The 16,036-nt window shown below is 34.7% G+C and overlaps 1 protein-coding gene across 1 annotated transcript in view; it reads right to left on the bottom strand.

The window, feature by feature from the left end:
* The window catches only part of LOC106674284 (glutamate receptor ionotropic, kainate 2), a 306,995-nt gene that overhangs the window by 14,362 nt on the left and 276,597 nt on the right, over positions 1 to 16,036 (bottom strand). Inside the window, exon 13 of the mRNA XM_024226052.1 lies at positions 8,638 to 8,863. Coding sequence (XP_024081820.1) covers positions 8,638 to 8,863 — 226 coding nt within the window. The remainder of the gene's footprint in view (positions 1 to 8,637; positions 8,864 to 16,036) is intronic.

Genomic DNA, 16,036 nt, shown 5'->3' with positions numbered 1-16,036 from the left:
CATTACGCCATCTTCAGTGAAAACTGTCTGTCATTTAGTCTGAGTGGGGTTTATGTAGTGTTGCGTCCGTCGCTTGTCGCTGGGGGCGTTGCGTTAGGGGGCGTGGTCTCCGGGCTCGTTGGTCGGTCTCGGTGGCGGTCATTTCCATTGTCAGTTATTATTTCTGTGTTGTTGGTTGTTTTTTTTTTGGTGTTGGTTGCGATGTTTTGTTCTTCTGAACGTTTTCGTTTTTTGTTATGGAGTGTTTTTAGTGGTGTGAAGGTGGTGTGTGATTGTGAGTTTGTTTGTGCGCTTATAAGTTTTCCGTCTTTGAACGCGTTAGAAATGCAGTCCATAAGCGCCAAGTCCTGGAATACAAAGGCTAGGCATTCAGAAGTGTGGTGCGAAATGTTGAGGAATGTAGATAGAGCTGTGGTTTCTCTAATATCTTTGCGGAAAGCAAGTAGACTACAGCTTCTTTTTCTTTTTGCAATAGGAATGGAGTAGGTATTATCAGAGTTGATCACATATGTTTATATTGTAATACTAGATTTATAGAATTATTGAAATTAATTGTGAGTTTTATGGCACTTTTCTAGTTATTTTTTATTTTTATTTTATTTTATTTTATTTTTTTATTATTATTATTATTATTTTTTTTTGNAATGTTTGTTATTGTTTGCAGTTCTTTGTTGTAGTTTTCGGTGTTGAGTGGGATTGTTTTTAGTCTGTGTATCATGTTTCGCAGTGCTGAAAGTTTGTTTGTTTGTGTTGGTGTGGGTGGTAACACAAACTTTCAGCACTGCGAATTGAATAACTCAAACAAAAAACCCGCGAGTGAAGACAGACTCAGTAGTGCCCGTGTGCCGGTTCAACATGAGTTTTAGACATCACCCAAGTGTTTGACAGAGTCTGCCATCTGGTAATTATCCACGAACTAGAACACTTTCTTCTCAATCCTTATACCTAATCCTGAAATCCTACTTAACCGATACCGTCTTCAGAGTAAAGTAGTAGTAATATATTTATTAACAAATTACATAGGACATAGGTACTACATAAATTTATAATTTAGAGGAAAAGTAGCAGTTCTGTACCACCTCAAGCAATCGTCCGAAAATTTAAATACTTTAGGCATATGTTGTAGAAACCTCGGATTCACTTAGTGGGGAAAAAGTTTACAAAAAACCACCAATCATCTAAAACTTATATTTGGGAAGTAAACTCATAACCTACTCAGGGAGTTGTAGCCCACTCAATGCGGAACTACAGCGACGACGGGTTGTATAATGTGGTTAAGGCTCGAGGCCCTGAAAAATGAAAAGGCCTCGTGGCATCCACACCCCTTTCTCAATCCAGGTTCCTTCATTCTATCCTGTGCTGGAAAGTCCCTCGAATGCGTGAGTAGTGGTGAATGGGAACGGGTAGTGAATCGGTTGCTCCTATTCGAGTATGCTTTGCACGTAGGTTTAGGCTGAGCTCAATTGGAGGCTGTTACCGTAGGCGGTCTCCTCTAGGGGGTGGTTAGCAATTCCACTTTAAACGAAACCGCGGCCGGAGCGGTTCCGGTAGTTTCTACGCGAAAGAAGCCCCAACACTCTGGGAGAAAGAGTCTCCTTCTCTATCTAGGGAGTCCGCGGGAGACCGGGCTGATGTATTTCGGCTTAGGTTGCCCTATGCGCGCGGCATACGATCTGATGCTCAATGCAAAACCGGCCACATGGAATGGACAAGCGGGGAGCAAGGTTGTCGTGGCCCTTCGGGGCTGAGCTGCCTCTACACCAATGTTGCGGCAGTAACAACATCCTGTCTTATGCGGAGGTGCGTCAGCTCTCATCTTGAGAATCAAAACGTCCGATAAGGCCGAATAGGCTAAGTGCGGACGTTAAAGATCCTCAGTGTTCTTTTCAGGACGACCGAGTATATGGGAATGTACTGCTCATCGACAACCATCCACAAGGTTTGGCCGTATTGTTAAGCAACTAAAGCCGAGTGAGAATTTACAGGCTGTTGCCACCTGGCGTGACAACTCCCAAATTCATCTTTAATAAATATAAAGTAATTTTACCAGAAAGGAATGTCTGAAACCTGACGACTCAAAAACATGAGAAGGCGCGGGAGCTGCAGTCCTAGGAATAGATCCAAATACTGGAATGACTATAAACTTGGGAAGATACGCTACGCAATTGAACACTTTACCGAGAATTAAAATAATTAAATCCACCGTAGAGTACTTGTCAGTCAACATGAAAAGAAACGAGGACCAAATCAATATGACGCTCTAGGAATAAAATGTACCATCATGCATACTCTACCTAAGAATTAAACTTGAGATTATGTTGATGGTCCCTCTAAAGGGATCATGGGCCTTGCACAGAAATCTCTGAGTGGATTTCAGACTGTCAACAACTTTGAACTTTCGAACCAAAAGAGATGGCCTGTGAGATATGACGGCTGGCCATCAATTTGCAAATCAAAAAGATTCAGATCTTTAAAAAACCTTAGATGATGGCAAACCGTGGTCAAAGAAGGCTCAAACGTAAAAGTCCGTGCGTTGCCGCTGGTTAATAGGAGGTAATTATAATTGGATACTTATCTTCAACAAGTTAAAAAAATGAAGTACAGTTTTGTCGTTCGGTCTCAATCTTTGTTTTAAATCTCACGCGCGATGTTTACCCGCCAAATTAAACAATTTTCATATTGATCAGATTGGCGTTTTGAATCGATTAGCTACGTGGAAGCAATTCCATTCGAACTCATTTATGTTTTAATCTCTCACGGTGTAAGTTTTATTCCAGTTAATACCGATGAACGCTGATTTTTTCGTAGAGAAATTATAAAATTTCAACTTTGACTTTTGACCATGAATGGCATTCCGAAGGGTGAGTGCGTTGTCGCTGAGGTTTTTAGAGTAACAGGAATGGAAACTGTTCATTAGATAGTAAAATAGCAAACTCGGGATATTAGTTAAGAATAATCAAAGTTGATGATGTAAATTTTGCCTTTTTTCGTATGTGAAAAGCTATATGATATTCAAGTTTAAATCTGACACAATAATTTCTAGATTAGGAAAAAAAAAATTGTAGAGATTATAAAAGTTTCACTCTCTAGCAATATAGCAAACGGGTTCGGGAAAATTAGATATTTCTGAAAACTTTAATCAAACGAATTGGTTTCACCAATATTATGGATCGTTACGATATATTATTCACTCTAACCCTAAACTAACATAACTGTAATTTCTAACTCTAAGTAACCTAAAACGTCCCTAACACTAACACTAACAGTCTTACCTAACCTAACCATATCCTTGACTTGACTAAAGATAACCTGACTCTACCTAACCTAAATATCTCAGTACGACCCTAACTCTAACTCTTTACCTAACCTAACCAAATCCGTCCTAACCATATCCCTGACCTAACTCTAAAGATAATCACTCCACCTAACCTAAATAACTCCGTACGATCCTAACTCTAACTCTTTACCTAACCTAACCAAATTCGTTACAAAGCATATTTCTTTTCAAATCTAGCTTATTGGTCAGCAACATTTGATAACGTGTGTGGTGTTTAGTGACCATTAGTTGACGATTATTTGGAGATCGTGAGATGTATAATTTAAAAAATGTTTATAAATTCTAGGCCCTGAAGATGATCTCGATAAAGATCGAAACGTTGGCACGATAAAGAAAATGTTTTTCTAAAACCTACGTCAAACCAGACCGCATCTCATGATCTCCAAATAATATTTGCTAACATTTGTTTGTGCTTAGACAGACTGTCACTTATCAAAATGTATTAATTTGTCCTATTGCCTTGGCCCCAAACATCTCTATAAAAATAATCTAATTAAAAACGTCACTAACACCAACAGTTTTACCTAACCTAACCAAATCCGTCCTAACCCTATCCTTGATCTTAACCCTGCCTAAAATAACTTAACCCGTTCCTAACCTACCTAACCTAACTCTACCTAACCTAAATCACTCCTTAAACCAACCCTAACTTTTTATTTAACCTAAACAAATCGGTTGTAATTTTAACGATTATCGCAACCAAACCCATCCCTAACCTTAATCCTAATTCTACCTAACCTAAATAACTCTAACACTAAATCTCTACATTAGAATAATCATCATAGAATCATACATTATCATTAGAGTAATAGATTAGAAACGTAAATCTACGCAACATAACCTAACGTAACTCATTCGTAATTCTAACTTAACCCTAACCAAATTCGTTCTATCTATACATCTGACCGTGACGTAACCTAACCCGTTCAAATGCTAACGAACTATTTATTAACCTGTAAGTTATTAGTTATTAAATTAAAGTTTCAAACTTATAATGAGGATGATGATATTTCTCGAAAGCTCCACTATTTTCTTTTATAGAATGTGTGGTCCTTAGTGACCGTTAGTCGATGATTATTCAGAAATCGTGAGATGCGGTCTGGTGTGATGTAGGTTTCAGAAAAACATTTTCTTTATCGTGCCAACGTTTCGATCTTTATTGAGATCATCTTCAGGCCTGGGATTTACAAACACTGTTTAAATTTAACAAAAAAATGTTCCTACATGTTTTTGTTAAATTTAAACAATGTTTGTAAATCCCAGGCCCTGAAGATGATCTCAATAAAGATCGAAACGTTGGCACGATAAAGAAAATGTTTTTCTAAACCTACGTTACACCAGACCGCATCTCACGATCTCCGAATAATCATTTTAGAAAAACATTTTCTTTATCGTGTCTACGTTTCGATCTTTATTGAGATCATCTTCAGGGCTCAAAGTGTTTATCTTCTGTGGAATTGTGTCATTCTTGTGTGACGTGTTGAGAGTGCCCACACATACAAGAATGACACATCTACACGGAAAACAAACACTTTGAGCCTGAAGATGATCTCAATAAAGATCGAAACCTAGACATGATAAAGAAAATGATTTTTTGAAACCTACATCATACCAGACCGCATCTCACGATTTCTGAATAATCATTTGCTTTTAAATTGGTCTTATCTCTTATTTTTAATATATAATCAAATAATTATGTTGATGACTTAGCAATTTGGCAGTAAGAAAATTGTTTAGTGGTAGTAGCACCGGGTAGCAGTAAAACGACTTCTGTTGGGGAGCAAAGAGCAATTTTTTTAAATTTATTTGACTCTAAAATTAAAGAAAAATTGTGAATATTTATTAGCTTATTAAGGAAAAAATTGTCTGGAAGTTAATAAGGGGAAAACTTATTATTAATATTTTAAGGGCCCAACAAAAATTATTTAAAAAAATATGTATTGTATTAAGAAAAACCAAATCCCTTTCAGGGTTTCAGGGATTTTATATACATATGTATATAAAATAAATTAAATAAATTAAATTAATGAATTAATTTGTTATACATCCTCTACTGATGGATAAGAGGTTTAAATGGTTTTTAGCTTATTTACAAAGAGTTTACCATGGTATTTACTATATCAACTATTATTTGTTGAAGTGGTTGTATTAAGATTTAATGCTAAGAAATTCGTTCCAACCTGTCTTTTATTCTCGGTAATCGGAGTTGACAGCAGTAATTTCGGAATCTTTGAAACTTCTTAACCGTGAGTCGATTAGGTTTAATCATAATGCCGAAATGAGTTGGGGCAAAGTGGAATCAGTTCTAAGGGAGGAATGTGTGATTATACACAGCCGAGAATTTCCAATTGGCCCACAGGTGGTTTCCGACGATACACTTACCACATATAAACGGTGCTACTCACGGATTAAAAGGACGAAACAAACCCCCTCGGATTAACCCTTGTCTTAATATAAATATTTCATCATTTGATGTCTCAATCGATAACTGAATATTTATAACGCGATAAAGAAAACTACCCGGTTCGAAGGAATTAATGGGACGAGTCAAATCCGAAACGTGCCTGGAAAGGATTCAAACGGCCAATTCTGGCCGAGGTTCAGTAAACGATCCCCAATAAAAAATACACCCGCTAATGATACTACATTTTTTGTAATTCACCATCCCAGGATATAGAAGCCTTTTTTTTAATGGGGACAAATTTCAAGTAACGTGGAGTCCGCCCATGGGATTTAAATTTGTATCACATTTAAAAACAAATCCTATTCATAGATCAAACAAAATCAGATTGGCTTAGATTTGTACAGTTTATGTATCATTCAAATTTGGTCCAATTTAGGTAAAAGGAATTTTCCTCAAGCCCGAAAACGTGGATTGTTTTCTGGGCGACGTTCCAAAACACATTTCTTTTTAAATCTAGCTCATTGGTCAGGAGTATTGGATAAAATTTGTTTGCTCTTTGACAGACTTACTTATCAAAGTGTATGTGTGTCAACATAATTTGTCCCTTGGCCCCAAATATCAACTATGAAAATAATCTATTTGAAATTAGAGGATTTGGATTTATCAGGGTTTATTATTCCTCGAAGTCCATTGGCAATTCCAGCGTTCGTAATTAGAATAAATTAACGGTAGGCTTCGAGAATCACCTCGGGTGTTGGCAGTCAACAGCTAGGTCGGCGGTCATCACGGAAAGGTAAAGGTCCCGGGTTCGAATCCAGCGGCCCTGCATTCGAACCCGACATACTTACAAATGGGCTTTTTTCAAAAACACAGGCACCCTGAGGATATGACCTCTACTGTTGTGAATCCTCGTAAAAAAAGAAAAAAAACAGCTAGGTCAATTGAGCACCCAACGCATGCAGTTTCTAGTTCACACTCTCACTCATTTTTAAATACATTCATTCCGCCATAGGTTTCGTGAGAAATTTCACGCCATTAAATACATTCACTCTCAACACACGCTTGGGACAACAATAACAGCTCTGTTTCCTTGAAATACACGGGGGGGGGGAAATACACGCTCAAGCAGGATTATCATATCGCGTCGTAATCCTACAGGCTCCCTATATAGAGCCAAAGATTTGTACCCTTTAATTAGGTATGACACATCGAGCATCCTTTCTCTACATAAACAGAATATTTACTAGCACAAGAATGAAATAAAATAAATAATTAGGAAGGGTAAAATATCATATATAAATTAAAAATCACCAAAGCGTTACAAAATATGAAATAATTGTTGTATCGAACCAAAGAAAGTCTGAAGACGTTTACCGTTTTTTCTCAATAAAATAAAAAACTTCTAAGCATCTACCTTCTAATCTAAACTTCTAAAATAAGAAACGTCTAAGCTCCTGGCGCAATTTCGTCATTGAATATTAGCAACGCTAGTTTATAACGCCAACGATTTTAGGCCGTAAAAATCTCCCTTTAACCGTTTGGGTTTGTATTGTTTTGATCAAAAATGCAAAAAATCATAAAAAATGTATTTAGTCAGCGGAAATGATAATTTCCGAGTAGCAAATGTATGTACGGATGATGTACCTCAACCATGAAATAGCAATAATACTAGGTGATCCCACGTGAAATCAGAGGAGAGCGTGTCAGGCCGATGCAGAAACAATAGGATAATAATAATTAATTTTTATGTAAGGTCTTGGTGGAGATATAAAAGTCAGTGTCACGAGCGGGATCGGCTAAATACGCTGCTGCTCTACCACGTGAGCTATCGTCACTTCGATCCACCCGGACACTAACTTCCCATCTCAACCCCACCTTTTGAATTTTCTCATCTTTTTGTAAAATGTAATTAGCAAAAACGTTAAAAACGCCAAAGATTTTAAGCTGTAAGGATCTCCATTTTTAACGTTTGAACAAAATTTTATTACAATTTGGTTTTTGACCAAATAAATTCTTTTCAATTAATTAGCATTCAATTGAAGAATGGCAAAAAGGAGAGAAAATTCGAGAGATGAGGTTGAGATGGGAAGTTAGTGTCCGAGTGGATCGAAGTCATGATAGCTCAAGTGGTAGAGCAGCGGCGTATTTAGCCCAAGGTCGTGGGTGAGAATCCTGCTTGTGACACTGACTTTTTATCTCAACCAAAACCTTAATTAATTGAAAGAAAAGAATTTGAACAAAACTTCCTTTTATGTTTCATCCCTGTATTTTACTTTAACCGTTTGGCTTTTGTTGTTTTGTTAAAAAAAATCGTACATAAATGTATTTGGTTAGATGAAATAAAAATTCCCGAGTATCAAATGTATTTTTTTAACGAGGATTCGCAACAGCAGAGTTCTTATGTCGGTCAGGGTGTCGGTGTTTTTGAAAAAAAGCCCATTTGTAAGTATGTCGGTTTCGAATGCAGGGCCGCTGGATTTGAACCCAGGACCTTTACTTACAGTGATGAGCGCCATGTCAACGCCTAAACCGTCGCGACACCGACGTCCCATTAAATGTATTGGTTTGTAACAAACATGTGAGATTTCATAAATTGTGTTTTTTCAATAATTAAGACCTTGTATCTTAAAAGGCTTTACAAAGATAAATTAAACTTAGATAATAAATGAATCTTTATTAAAAAAAGACACTAATAAAGGAAAAATTTCAATAGAAAAAAGAAAATGTAAAGAACTTCAAGGGCAAGAGGTGACTATTAAGTACCAGGAAGCTCTTTTGGAAAGAGTGTTCGATAAAAGAGTGTTGTTTCCAAAAGTTTTCTTGACCTAGTTCTTCTTTTAAATATGAGAAGCTTAAAAAAATCACATTTCTCGAATTTTTCGACAGTAGAGGCTACCTTTAGGGGTTGCTATCCCGTATCCTTTCGAATCGAGCAGTCCTCCGATCTGCGTGAGGTTGCAGTCCCTTTGGACCGCGTAGTCGAGCATCGTCGACTCCATGAGGAAGGCGTAGTTCCCTTCCAGGACCTTCTTGATGCCATCTTCGTACGAAGGGACGAACACCGAAGGCTTCTTGCTCTCCATGTACCTCCACATCTTTTGGTATATACCAATTTTCGAATCCTGAAAGAAACATTTGATTAAAAAAACGCACAAAACATTTCTGACTTTTTTTATACCATGGTTTATTTTGTACTTTTTGTGTGTATATTTTAGCCTTTAGTAAGAGTGTTGTTTCAAAATTAAAGCCTATTTAATAAGGGTAATTTTAAGTTCTTTGTTTAAGCGGACATCTACTTATGCAGCCGAGGAGAATCGAGGCCACCCTAGAGATTATCTCTAATGAATAGATAACAGAGTGTGCTTCGTGATAATCCATCCGCCTCTGCTTAAAACAGATCGAACTTCAGACAAGAACGAATGCACTCAGTAAATATTTCGACGTGTTTTCTCAAACCTGGTTAAATAAACAATTTAACGATTTATTTTTGGTAAATATTTTTCCTTTTCTAAATCCTGTTTTCGCTTAAAAACGAACTTTTCTGAGGTTTGGGTTTTTGAAAAGACGGTGTTCTTTTAAGGCCAAATCGTACTGTTGGTTTTTTTTCACTTTATACTCTATTGTCGTACAGGGCTGAACGTCAAAGGTTTTCTTGGATGTGGGGATTCTTACTGGCTTTCCAATCGTTTTTTATTTATTTCCTTTATACCGTATTCCCCCTATATCCCTCAGGAAAGAGCATCGGCGACTTTTTATCGATCCACGAAGACATATTCGACTAGTTTCAAATTTAAACGGGCTTTACATTATTAAAACCTTATTAAAAACACCCACCATAAAAGATAAAACAATATCCTTCACCACACAAACCATATTCTAGGAATAACTCTTTACTAAAACAAAATGATAAAACGTCATATAGAACAGTGTTGTTTTATAAGTTAATATATTATTTCTCCTATCTTATAATCTCATAATAGAAAATCCATAACGACAATAAGTCATTTCTTGGTTTTATATGATAGATATCATTACAAGTATTAATCGATTTAGTTTTTATATATTTCTTCTGATTTTATTCGTAATGAAATAAATAGTAATTTGAAATTCACTAGTTTTGTGGTCCGCTTGACCAATTAATATTTTTCAATTAATTAAGGTTTTTAGTTGAGATAAAAAAGTCAGTGTCACGAGCGACGATTTTGAAAAATGGCAAAAGGGAGGGAAAATAAAAAAAAAGGTGGGGTTGAGATGGGAAGTTAGTGTCCGAGTGAATGGAGGTGACGATAGCTCAAGTGGTAGAGCAGCGGCGTATCTAGCCGAAGATCGCGGGTTCGAATCCCGTTCGTGACACTGACTTTTTTTTCTCAGCTAAAAACCTTAATTAATTGAAAGATGTTAATTGGTCAAGCGGGCCACGAAACTATGAATTTATATTTTATATTATGAAAATAATATAAATTTTGAACCAAGTATTTCATAATCAGAAAAAGTGTAGCGCTGCTCTTGTGGTGTCATGTTTGTTTATTATGAAATTATTGTGAAACACGCATTTGAATATTGCTGTTTTTATATGATTGTGACAGAGTATGGTACACGGTAAATCTGAGATATTTTCTTTGATCATAGGCGGTTTTATTTGACTCAAAGGAAGTCGGCCATTTCATTTCTCGCCGAGAATCAAATAGATTACACGACATTTGAAAAATGGCGAAAAGGAGGGAAACTTCAAAAGGTGGGGTTGAGATGGGAAGTTAGTGTCCGAGTGGATCGAGGTCACGATATCTCAAGTGGTAGAGTAGCGGCGTATTTAGCCGAAGATCGTGTCTTCTAATCCCGCTCGTGACACTGACTTTTTTATCTCAACAAAAAACCTTAATTAATTGAAAGTAATTTGAAATAATTTTTTTTTACTTAAATCAAGTATGCAATTTTGTTCAATGTATATCGATCTTACAGTAAAAATTATACAAAATTGTATGAAATTATACCATTACATTTAAACAGTGTATATCACTTAATAATTAAAATTTATTTAGCCAGAAAATATTCAATATCAAAGTTTTATTTGCTCCTGTTACTTTTCTGAACCTAAACTAGGTAATTTAAAACAGATTGTTGACAGTTTGATTAAACTATTTTTGTTTTCAACTTGATCACGACATAGAAAGTATTCTGTATGGAATTTTTTCATAACTTTTAGAGCAGGCAAACATCATTGGTTGCTAATTTTATTTCCTGTTCTTCCAGTTATGATCAGACTAATTAAAATTGTACTCGAATCATTCACGCTAATATATGAAACTCACTCCCCTCAATTATTTTATACTACCACAGAGTACTCCTATTCCATAGAATTATTGAGGTAACCTCTTTCATTTACGCTAGTATATTACACTACCTCACTAACTTCACTATCCACATCGTCTTCGACATCTGTTAAGGAAACGATCCATTGCCGCTTGCATAGTGCCACACCATACTTTCGATCCATCTATAGACCTTGTGCTTAAACGTTATCAACACTTTTTCATCCTGCGAACCGTTATACAGGCTCCGAATCCTCCATGCCACATTTCTTTTGTACAACCCCAGAGTACTCGATATTACTTAGGGTGATTGGATATAGCCCCTTCATTCACGCTAATAAATTACATTCATTCTACCGCAGAGTACTCGATATTGCTAGACGTAATTTACGATAGCCCTTTATATTCACGATGGGTAAATTACATTTGCTCTATCACAAAATATTCGATATTTCTCAGGGCATCTGGGAGATAATCCTATCATTCACGCTATTAAATTACGTTCACTCACTAAAATTCCGTCAGACTATCTGGAAGTACTGAATACTTGGAGTAATTTGGATGGGATGATCTTTCCATTAGCGCTCATATCCATAATATTGGATTAAATATTGAAATCCAAACGGGGAAAAATACATTCGAAAGATTTCAATAGTTTTTCCGCATTTTATCCCGGAATTATAAAAATTAAATAAAAAGGAAATAAAAAGTTAAGAATTTACATAATAAATCAACACAAATAGAAAAGTGGCCAAATATTTTGGCGCCTGAAAGACCGAGGGGGTAAATTGGGACTAACGCAATTACAAGGGTGAAAGGGAGGAATTTATAAAAAAAGTAGAGAGTTCAACTAAAAACAAAGGCGAAGCAAGGAAAATAATGCTTTTATGTTATTAAGTTTGGAAAACATGGCATTAAATTTGTTAAAAAGCTAGAAAATCATCGTTCGTTCTTGGATATTAGGTAAAGTTTTGTATATCAAAATTTCCTCAAGACCTTAGAAAATATTTATACAACCAGTATCTAGGGGTGCTTTAAACTAAGAGATCCTTGGATAATATGTAAATGATTCTATGGGCGTTGTAAAATCTTGGAGCTATATGCTACATGAACCCCTCTCCATTAAATATCTTATGAATAATCAATGCGTTTCCCTAATGAATAATAATGCCAATTGCCACCTAGACGGTATCAAGGGTTGGATATGATCGTTTAAAATCATACAAACCGTTGAAAATGTATTTTTTGTATTATATTGTAAAATATATTCTGTCGATTCTATATTCAAAGGGGAGTCTATTCCTATGGGTCTGGATCGAATAACTTTATTCGTAATTCGACTTAGTATCTGGGACTTAGTATCTGGGCTTGCATTTCGATATATTTGTATTCGTGTCCTGTTCGAAAAATCCATTGGGAAACCCCAGGATACCATCCACGTCTTCATATCACGGCTTCTCGCAACATAGTGAGATACTTGTATATTTTCTTACAAGGATGAAAAAAAAAGGTTTTCATTTTGATTGATCCCGCTATTATCCTTTCCACCAACTTTCCACGATAACGTATAAAATTAAATACCATACAGGAGATGGATTTGAATAATTTACCAAATTAAAACGAAAGTATTATTTACTTTCCTTTTCCTTTCCCCTCTCACATTCTATCTTTATTTGTATGTACAATTATTTATTGATTCATTTTCTTTTTTATGTATTTTCCTCCTTCTTTCTATCTCTGTACCTCTAACATCTTAGAACATTCTATCATCTTTCATGATAGACATCCATTTATTCTACATGCTTCCAGTTTTCAAATTATCTACCTGTTTATCTTGTTTTTGGATTAATCACGTTTAGATTATATTTACATATTTATAAGTCTACTAAATCGTCCCAATTCACCGATATATTCAAATAAATTTTTGTCTTTCGAACAATCGATTTATCAATATATCTATCAATCCATCAATGTAACAATTTATTTGCCTATCTATATCCACTATCGATTTGGTAATAATCTATTGTGTTATTAATTTTATCCAACCCATTACAGTTTGTGGTCCGATTGACCAATTAACATTTTTCAATTAATTAATATTTATGAAAGGTATTGGTTGAGACAAAAATGGAAAAATGGCAAAAAGGAGGGAAAATTCGAGAGGTGAGGCTGAGATGGGAAGTTGGTGTTCGAGCGGATCGAAGTCACGAAAACTCAAGTGGTAGAGTAGCGGCGTATTTACCCGAAGGTCGTGGGTTCGAATCCCGCTCGTGACGCTAACTTTTTTTGTCTCAACCAATACCTTTCATAAATAATAATTAATTGAAAATTTTTATCTAACTCATATTTAACAATATACTTATCCACCTGTCTAACCATCTATTTAATAATCGATTAATCGATTTATTTACATGCCATCTGTTTTTTTCTATTCACCCATTTACATATAAAATTCTACTATATTTCTATCACACTGTTTATCGAGTTATCCGTAGATTTATTTATCAACGCATTCATCTTATTCTGAGGTCCATCCTTCTACAAATTTATGTACTTATTCAATCGTATATTTATCTTGTTTCCAAACTCGTATCCATATATCTATCAATGTCTCTATCCATCCAAACATAGATTTATCTATATATTTTCCAAATACTGTGACCATTTTTTAATATCAATTTCTCTAATTTATTCAAGCATATGTTTATCTATCTATGTCCCAAACTCTTTGTCCATCCAATTATCCATTCATTCAACCATATATTTATCTGTTATTTTTCACACTCTGTGGTCTTTTATATATCAATTCTACTATTTATAAGCCCATATATTTATACATATATTTTTCTAACTTTCTGTCCACCCATCGATTGGTTCATCTAATCATCGAACCTACTTCATTTACCTGCCTCTCTTTCAAATCAATGGCCATCTATCAATTAATGCATTATTCCGTCTAGCTACGAATTCGTTTATCTATCCGTCTAGTCATATGTCAATGTGACTATCAGTGAATATGTGTCTATCTTTTTACCTATTTATCAAACCATCTATTTATCTATCTATTTTCCTAACTATGTGTCCATCCATCAGTTTATCCATTCATCCAACCGTATATTTATCTGTTATTTTTCAAACTCTGTGGTCTTCTATATATCAATCCATCTATTTATCAACTCATATATTTATATATATATTTTCTCAACTTTGCGACCATCGATCGATTGATTTATCTAATCATTGAATCATACATGATTTACCCGCCTCATTTCCAAATCGGAGGTCATCTATCTATCAATTAATGCATTAATCCGTCTACCTACGGATTCGTTTATCTATTCATATGTTTATGAAACTATCAGCGTCTATCTTTTTATCTATTTATCAAAACATTTATTTATCTATATTCCTATATCTGTGTTCATCCATCTATCACATTATCTATTCATCCAAACATATATTTATGGCTCTTTTCCAAACTCTGAATACATCTATTTACATAATTTTCAGTCTATGTACGTCTCCATTTATCTAATCATGTAATTATATAATTATTTAACTATCTGATTATAATTATTTATTTTTCATTGTATTTATCTATACGTTCGTCTAACGCTGAGTCTATCTTTTTATCAACGTATCTACCCAACCATTTATTTATCCATCTATTTTCCTAACTATGCGTTCATCCATCAATTCATTTATCTATTCATCATATATTTATCTACATATTTTCCTATCTCTTTGTCCATTTATTTTATCTAACATATCTATGTATTTTTTAAACTCTTTGCCTATCAATCTATCAATTATCCAATCATCCAACCTCATATTTAACTTCCTAATAAATCTGTGGTCTCTATCTATCAAGTAATGAATTTGTCAAACAAACCATATACATATACGTATTTCCAAACTCTATGTCCTTCTATCAATCCATTCTTTTATTCAAACGATGAACCATCTTTTTAATCCAACCATATATTTATCTACCTATATTCTCTTTGTCCATCCATTTTATCTAACATATCTAACCATATATTTATCTACCTATTTTAAACCTCTGGGTCGTCTATCTTTCAATTCAGATATTTATCAAACAATATATTTATACATCTATTTTCCCAATTTTGTGACCATCCATCGATTATTTTATCCAAACATCCAATCAAATCCGATTTCCCTGCCTTTCTTCCAAAGCGGTGGTCATCTATTTATCAATTAATATTTTCATGAGTCTATCTACGAATCCATTTATCTATCCAGATATTTATTTGTTTATGTAACTATATGTGACTATGTACCCGTCTTTTTATCCATTTATTCATTTATTGAAACCATTTATTTATTGTTCTATTTCACTAACTCTGTGTTCATCCATCCATCAATTTATCTATTCATCCAGACATATATTTTTGACTCTTTAATTTATTTTAAAGTTAATTTCAATTAATTAAGGTTTTTAGTTGAGATAAAAAAGTCAATGGAACGAGCGGGATTCGAACACACGATCTGCGGCTGGATACGCCGCTTCTCTACCACTTGAGCTACCGTGACTTCGATCCACTCGGACACTAACTTCCCATCTCAACCCCACCTTTTGAATTTTCCCTCCTTTTTGCCATTTTTATCTCAACTAAAAACCTTAATTAATTGTATGTACTTACCTGTCCCAACTCTGTATACATCTATTTACATACTTATCAGTCTATGTACGTCTCCATTTGTCTATCTATGTAATTGTATAATTATTTAACTATCAGATTATAAGTATTTATATATGCGTTCATCTAACGCTGTGTCTATCTTTTTAACAATATATCTATCTGCCAAACCATTTATTTATCCATCTATTTACCTAACTTTTCGTTTATCCATCTATTTATTTATCTATTCATCCAACTATATTTCCAACTATTTCCCAGCTCTGTGTTCGTCTATTGATCAACCTATCTATTTATAAAACCATATATTTATGTATATATT

Source organism: Cimex lectularius, unplaced genomic scaffold (assembly GCF_000648675.2).
Source record: "Cimex lectularius strain Harlan isolate CLEC.00 unplaced genomic scaffold, Clec_2.1 scaffold110, whole genome shotgun sequence".
NCBI lineage: Eukaryota > Metazoa > Arthropoda > Insecta > Hemiptera > Cimicidae > Cimex > Cimex lectularius.
Note: the sequence above shows the minus strand (reverse complement) of the source record. Positions and strands in the feature narration are given on the sequence as shown.